The sequence below is a fragment of the Helianthus annuus genome, chromosome 17, assembly GCF_002127325.2.
Source record: "Helianthus annuus cultivar XRQ/B chromosome 17, HanXRQr2.0-SUNRISE, whole genome shotgun sequence".
In the NCBI taxonomy this organism is placed as follows: domain Eukaryota; kingdom Viridiplantae; phylum Streptophyta; class Magnoliopsida; order Asterales; family Asteraceae; genus Helianthus; species Helianthus annuus.
The window spans coordinates 165,957,765-165,966,070 of NC_035449.2; the positions used below are offsets into that span (position 1 = coordinate 165,957,765).

The following is an 8,306-nucleotide window of genomic DNA, read 5'->3' on the forward strand; positions in this document are numbered from 1 at the left end:
AACAAGAGATTAAAGAAATTAGCGGTTAAAAAAAACAAAATTAGAAAGTGATTTAAATATAAGTTACAAAATATAGTGTGCATCACTCCGTTCAAAAAAAAAATACTAAATTAGAAAGTGATTTAAATATAAGCTAAAAAGTATATTGTGTAACACTTTAACTTGGGATTTTAATGGGCTTTGCTTTGGGCTTTAAATAATTGAATGTCATTACGAGTTTCATGAACATGGTCTCTATATACATTCAAATCTTAAACCCTAATTGATTTTCTTGTTCGTAACAACTAACAATTCGCTTAATCTGGTATTTTTCATCTTTGATTTTGAATATTTTTGTTTGATTATAAATTAACATGCTCGCACGATCCAACTTTAATATAAATACAGTTTGATTATGAACTTTTGTGTTTGATTGTGTTTGTTTTTTAAGATGCGCAATGAGTTCAAAGAATGTAGACCGGCTTAGCATGTTGCCTGAAGAGATAGCTTCACATATACTCTCTTCAATGCCTACGAAAGATGCTGTGCAAACTAGCATTTTATCCAAAAGTTGGAGGTACAAATGGAGGCTTGTCACGAATCTTGACTTTGATGATGATACATTCCATGATAAAAACATCTTGATAAAATTTGGAGACTGGGTAATGAACGTTTGTAAGGCATCCCACCTTCAGTTATTTCGGTTACACTTTTCTAAACGTTGGACTCTGAAGTCAAGAGTATCAAATTGGATTGATAAGGCAGTCAGGTTAAACGTTCGTGAGCTTGACATAGACGTTACCTCATTTTCACCTAAGTTGCCTTTAAGCATGTTCACTTGCAAGACACTCACAAAACTAAAATTAGATTTTTGTGATTATGTTCGGAGTTTTTTGACGGATCTGCCTTTGGTTTATCTTCCTTGCCTGAAATCACTTGACATAAGCGTTTACACCGATCATTACATTAATGCATTGTATAAACTCATCAATGGTTGCCCACTGCTTGAAAATTTATCTTTGCATATTATGTGCAAAGTGAATAAAGAAAATTACATATCCAATATCCCTACTTTGAAAAGATTGATATTAACATGGCCACATCATACATCTGTTATCAACAAAGTTTTTTTAAACGTCCCTGATCTGGAATACCTATGTATTGGTGGTATGTTGTGCTCGGTTTTTGTAATGGAAGATTTGTCGTCATTGGTTGAGGCTTCTGTTTCATTTAGTGAAATAATATTTGATCGTCATCATCTGTTGGTTGAGCTTCTAAATGGATTAAGTGGAGTCAAATCACTCTTTGTTCAAAATGTAAGTTTCCTATTCACTTCACCTCTGCCCATCTTTCCAAATATGAAGCACTTGAAGTTGAAGAATTTCCAGCATTCTAGATCAATCCTTCAGTTTCTTGAAAGTTGTCCTGAGCTGAAACATTTGTACGTTGAAGAGGTACCTGGGCTGTTGATATGACCATTTTCCTTTTTGTACATGTTACCCAACCATATATTGAAATGTACTAACTTGTCTATCTTGTTTGAGTTAGAAACTAATTCATACATGGGTGGAACCAAAGTCCGTTCCGGCTTGTATGCTAACAAATCTTACAACCATCAAGATTTTAATTTGTAAGTTGTGGAAACGTGATATGCTGTTTCTGAAATACATGCTGAAGAATTCCGCGGTGTTGAAGAATATAACAATCACTTGGAGAGAGTCTTGCAACGTTGAAGAAGAAACGTGGTTTTGTGCAAACTTGCGTAAGCTTCCTAAGGCTTCGAAGCACTGTGAGATCCATTTTCATGGAAAATATTGGTCTCATTCTACTATTAGTTAATTTTGTGAAATGAGCAGCATATGCATGATGCAATCTAAAACTTCTACCTGCACATTGAGACAACTCATTGTTTATTATAAAATTGTGATGACTAGATATTTTGTTTCTATTATTTTTTGTTTTGTGGAAATGGTTTTTTTTTTTTTTTTTTTTACCTATTCAGAAGGTTTGTTTATAATTTGCTTTTGCAGGCAATTTTATAAGAAGTTGGTTTCACTTGTGTTAATGATCTAAGTAATTTCCTTAAGAGAGTCATCAAACCAGTAAGAAACCATTATATTATTGGTATAATGATTGCAACATTTTAAGGCCAATTCAATCACCATTGCTATTGTTCTTCATGTTTGTATCTGAACAAAAGGTTTGAAAGAGTGATTTCACATGTTATAAGTCAGGATTAGAGTCACAAACCCTCGTGGGTTCACTTGTTTCAACGTACGCATACCATGTGTTTTGTTTGATGAAATGCTGGAAAGAGATGTATCTTGAAATACCATGATTGCAGTCTGCAGAGAATGTGGTGATCTGTTGTCTGCATTTCAGTCTTTCTCATTAAATTCATAAAAAGACTTGATATCATAGAATTCAAAACTTAATATACATGCCTTTTCAACAATCTTATTACTTGTTTCTCTTAAGTATTAAGGTTATAACAAGGCGATTTAATATTCAACATGACACTAATTAGTTATGCCTTTTTGTATAGGTTTGGACAACATATACTTGTTGATGTGAGCAGGATAGATATAAGCGCAATGGTTTTGATTTCTATGCCTATCATGGTTGCACCTACGACTATACCAAAAATGGCTCACCAACATGTGATGGTGACCCAATAAGTTTATAAACACTTAGGTAGCGTTTGGTAGAAAGGAATAAAAGGTGGAAAAGAATGGATTATTCTGATAGAATAAAAAGAAACATGTTTGGTTAGCTTGTGGTAATGAAATTGAGCATTTCAAAGGAATCTAACTCCTACCAAATATAATAACTATCAACCACTAGCAAGAATTTATATTAGGGGGGTACCGCTTCAATTCTGGGGTCCAAACATTTTTGATCAAATAAGAAACTTGATTGGTTCAGTGGTAATCCCTTCCAAAGCTGACGACGAAGATTTGGACCTATCGGTTAATTCAGTGTGTATCATTACCAGCAAAGTTGGCCGCATAAATAGCATTCTAACTATTGCCTGGCACGGTCGTCCACATGATATTCTAATTACAGAAGATATTTGTGATGAGTCCCTGTTCACTCCCGTTACGCCCACTGACCGGAATAATTCAAAAACTCAGGCGGAATCTGGACAGTCATGCTCCAGCAACTATTCTTCGGTAGTTGAAAAGGGTAGCCCAAAAGTCGGAGTTCTTGGAAACAAAGGCAACAATAATAGGGATACTGGAAGGTGTTCAGCACAGTCTCCAAAGTCGGCTGGTGATATTAGTTCTCCTTTTTCGAAATCCAATGACTGTAGACACAAAGACATTAACCCTAAAAGGTCGTATCATCAAATTCGGTGGGTTCGGAAATGGGCCCATATGATACCCCTCCACCTCCTCCACATGGTGGACCTACTTGTCTAGCAGATAATGAGGATGGTCTTGGGCTTAACAAGCTTTTTGATGCTGGGCCTATATTGGAGACTCCCCCATCTGAAAATTCAGATAATAATTATGCAGCCCGGCCCAAGTCTACAAATGAGGAGAATTCAGAGTCTCCAGATCCTTTCAACCTAAGAGCACTACTACAACAGGTTAAGGGGAAAGAGACTCTTGACCTAAACATTCCTCCATACGACATGGCAGAAACATGGAAACAAATCTCTGCAAATTCAAATCGAGCTGGTCTTGGCAAGAAATCTAAATTCAGATTTCCTTCTATGAGAATGAAAGACTCGCTCTGGACCCCACGCAATGGAGATTGTCCGAAAAGTAAAGGGAGAAACACTGGATCTAAATTCGATGATGGTGTATCAAAGGAAAAGGGATCGGTTTCACAACAGGAGGACCTGGAGGTGGAAAAGGAAGTAAGTCTCACAAAAGAAGTCGGAGAGTGTCTGGATTTTGACATGAATGGCAAAGAAAATGACATCAGGAAGCAAGTGATAGGTGAAAGGGTGTCGATCAATTCCCAATGAATTATCTATCCGTGAACATTAGGGGAGCGGGGGACCCCATGAAGGCGATGCATATTAAAGAGTTGATCAAGCACAACAGGGTCAATTTCGTTGCAATACAAGAAACCCAGCTTACAGACTCGGAAAAGTTACAGGTGAACTCTTTTTGGGGTAACCCCTATTTTGATTCAGAAGCAGTAGATGCTACTGGGAGATCGGGGGGTTTATTGAATATTTGGGATCCATCTATTTTCATTAAAAAATCATCGGTCGCAAACAGACATTTTTTGGCTACTATGGGTGAATTAACAAATGGGGTTGGGAATGTCAATGTTGTGAATATCTATGCTCCCCATGATAATAATAATAGTAAAAAAGATCTGTGGTCGAATCTGCTTAATCTTTTAAGCTCACACAACGGATCCTGGATTCTTTTGGGCGACTTTAGTTGTGTTAGGGAACCCAGAGAAAGGAGGAATTCCAGATTCAACCCTCAAGCGGCAGAAAGCTTCAATCAGTTTATCCGGTCAGCAGGCCTATCTGAATACAATATGCTTGGTTGTTCATATACACATATGACCACATATGACGGATGACGGCAGAAGTCTTAGTAAAATTGACAGAGTCCTGGTCTGCCATTCTGTTGATACATATCATGTGGACGCGACTTAGCTCGGTTCAACTCGGTTCGGTTCGACCCGGTTAGCTTCAGCTCAAGCCCGACGTCACGACATTCCTCCGTCGTGCGCCCCAGAGTTCGACACGCGAGGCAAGGAGAGCCGAGAACGTTTCCCGCTTGACACGTCATCATGACATCATCATGATGATGTCATGATGATGTCATATCTTTGACTAAACTTCACATGTTTGAAAGAAATTGATTTAATGTACGTATAGCATGCATGTGGGCGGAAACATTGCTATTGGGCCTCTTTGTGTGGGCTGATGCATTATTGGACCGAACCCTACTACCAATCGCACAAGTGAAACATATATATTTTGTAAACAAATCACTTGTGTGGTGTGTGGCGGTGGACACAGACAGACAAAATACAACATACATACACACTGAAAAGAGGGAGGTGGACGAAAAAGAAGAACCCGAGAGAATAGAGAGAATCGAGAGTTTTGGTTGTAGTTCTTATGATATATTTCTGTAACAAAACTCTGTCGGTTTGAATAGACGATTGTGTTAAACGGTATACATGTCTTGTATCTCGTGTTCTTGTTTATCTCTATCTCGGTTTGCATCTCCGGTTGGATTCCGCACAACCGGGTGTGTTTGTACACAAGGATTAGGCGACTAGATCCTCCCCTAGCCGGACCTACAAGTGGTATCAGAGCCTTGGCTCTTCTCCTTGTTAAAACTGAGTGTTTTCGGGTGTGTTTCGGGTTTTTGAAGTTTAGTTTTTCTTGAAAATTTCTGTTTAAAATTTCGAAAATCTGCTTCTTTTGCTGAAAGTTCTTATAAAAACCTCTTTATTTCTCATTTTCACATGTTAAAAATTGGTTTTTAGTGAAGTTTCAAGCAAGAATTTGTGTTCGGAAATTTGTCGGTTCACCAGAAAACTCATAAGTTTGCCGGAAAATTCAAATTTTCTGGGTTGTTCTTCATATATTCATATCATATTCAAAGTATTCTTGTGCTTTTCAACCATTTGATTTTGGTCAAGTATTTTGTGCTTGTGTTTATGTCTTGGAAAGTGGTGTTTGATTAAGATATTTCACCATCATTTGGTTGGTAGAATTGGAACTTGTGTAGCCGAAAGTGGGTATGACAAAAGCAACCTTGTGTCAGATGATACAAAGTCAAAAATAACTTGACAGTCGCACAAGGATTGAATCGCACAAGATTGTTAATTGCACAACATATTCAATCGCACAACAGTTTCATACGCACAAGACTATTGGAATCGCACAAGAATTGGGTTTCAATTTGGGCTTCTGATTATATCACACCTTAAAGTGGGCTCCTGTTGGATATCTATTTGGGATCTAGTCACACAAGAATTGATTACTTGGGATCGCACAAGATGAATTGGCCCAAAATCCATGCATGCATAACAGATTTAGTCACACGAAATTTGACTTGATCGCACAAGATTTGAGTCGCACAAAATTGGAGTCGCACAAGACTTGTCTACTCGCACAAGATTTGGGCTTCTATTTGGGCTTACCGAAATCACTTCAACATCTGCTTCGACTTTTAAGTCGTTTCGTCGACTTCAACGATTATCTTTGTTTAGTGGGACTTTGTTAAACATTGTCAAAATTCTTAAAAAAAAAAAAAATTACATAAGTGTTTTAACCGTCTGTTTCAAGTGTGTTGATTAGGTATTCATCGTCAAGCATTTAAAATGAATCCAAGTTGGTGGGGTACTCCGGCTCCGGATGGGGGAAAGTATACGAATACGAGTTTATCTCCCTCATGGGCCGAATCTCCTGTGTCGACATCTTCACAAGCCAATGCCATAACAACCGGTCAATGGGCATTCGTATCAAATCAAACTCCGAGTATTCAAAGTATTCTATTAAGCAAAAGCGAAACCGGAAGTTTAAATTGTCCTCCAAAGTTGATGCACTTGAACGAATATCCGGGTTGGGTTGATAGATTTCGTACATACGTTCTTGGTCAAAATACAGAATTGTGGATACGTTTCACCACAGATTTCGATCAAGTTATAGAGGTTGCTGCTTCATCTACTGCTACGTTTGCCGATCTTCCTGAAGATCAAAAGAAGACATATGATCTGGAAAAGAAAGCATACGCCATTCTCACTCAGGCGTTAAGCAAAGATATCTACCACCAGTTTGTCAGCTTCAAGACAACGAAGAAGCTGTGGGACACGTTGAAGACCAGAGGGGTAGGGAATGAAGCAACACGTCAATTGCGACATGATCTACTCAAGAAAGAATTCGATGGCTTCACGCGTATGGATAAGGAATTGTTGGGAGATATGACAAGCCGGTTTTATCACTTGCTTACAGAGTTGGGCAATTTTGGAGTAGTAACAACTCCAGCAGAGGTTGTGAAGAAGTTTGCAGATGCGATGCCACCTCAGTGGAATAGCTTTTTGGAAATTCTAAAGTATAATGGAGTTTTGGCTACAACGCACATCAATGACTTTGTTCAGCTCTTGGAAAACAAAGATCAGGAGGAAACCTTAAAGGCAAAAAGAGTTCCAGTGCCACAAAATCCTAAAATGTATTATGGAACTTCCAGTACTTTTTCTGCAAGATCCATCGTGCCAAGCAATCCTGATATGTACTATGGAACTTCTAGTACTTCGTCTGCAAGACCCGGTTCACATGCTCCACTTCAAACGGCGTTTGTCACAAGCACCGATCTATATGGCAATCAGATACAAGTCCCTGTTAAGCCAGCTCCCACCACTGACTTGTATGGAAATCCACTACAACCACCTCCTCCTGCTCAACAACAAGCGTGTTATGGAAGTACATCATCAGCTGGTCAACAATCAAAACCAAATACAGTACGGCTCGACACTTCAAGCTTTTCAAAGGTCAGTGTGGAAGTAGCAAAGGAACACATGGAGCTGCTTAACACTTTAGTGAGCGCGTACTATGGGTTAGTGGAAGGTCAGATTGGCAACATTAATCTGACACAAGAAGACTATCAGCAGATCGATAAGGAGGAGATGGAGATGATGGACATCAAGTGGGCCTTCGCCAGTGTTGTTAGGCGAGCAAAGGATTTCATGGAGAGAACGGGCAGAACCAGCTTGGAAAGCAAGAAAGATACCAAGTATGGGTTCGATAAGCAGGCTGTTAAGTGCTTTAATTGTGGTGAACGTGGTCATTTCAAACGTGAATGTACGAGGCCACCTCAACATGGGAACCAGAATCCTTTCAGAGGTCAAGGCAACAGGGCAAATCAGAATCAAGTAAGGAACAACGAGCGTACATTGGTACCTGTTAACAACTCAAGCCAAGCGGGACCATCAAATGCCAACCAGGCACTTGTGGTTCAAGTAGATGAAGGTTGTGATTGGTCGATCCAGTTGAGTGGTGATGCTCCAGACGGAACAGCATGTTTTGCTGAAGTTGTGAAGGATTTAGTTCACACCAGTGGTGGAGAATCTTCCGCCAATGGTGGTGAATCTTCTGAGGATGAAGACTCTTCGGGTTACAGCAGGAGTTCAGATGAAGAATCCTCAAATTCAGGTGATGATCATGTGGGTGAGGCCTCAAGTGTATCAGTTGATGTAGACATTGATGAGCTATTGGAGGAAGCTGCAGCAGGAACTCAAAGAAGATCTATCTTGGTGGATCAAGCTGCTTATTCTTCGTCCTCTCTCCATTCAGCCTTTATGGCTAATGTCGACAGTTCATCAAGTCAGGTATGTGTCGA

General features: G+C 39.2%; 1 protein-coding gene across 1 annotated transcript; it reads left to right on the forward strand.

Moving 5' to 3' along the window:
- The first annotated feature begins 437 nt into the window (after window positions 1–437).
- Window positions 438–1,454, forward strand: LOC110925183 (FBD-associated F-box protein At1g66310). Its single transcript, XM_022169152.2, has one exon. The coding sequence runs from the start codon at window positions 438–440 to the stop codon at window positions 1,452–1,454; it is 1,017 nt and encodes a 338-aa protein (XP_022024844.1).
- The last annotated feature ends 6,852 nt before the right edge of the window (window positions 1,455–8,306 follow it).

Bases quoted from the DNA above. Each gene is read 5' to 3' on its own strand.
- LOC110925183 (XM_022169152.2), top strand. From the start codon at position 438: ATGAGTTCAAAGAATGTAGACCGGCTTAGCATGTTGCCTGAAGAGATA.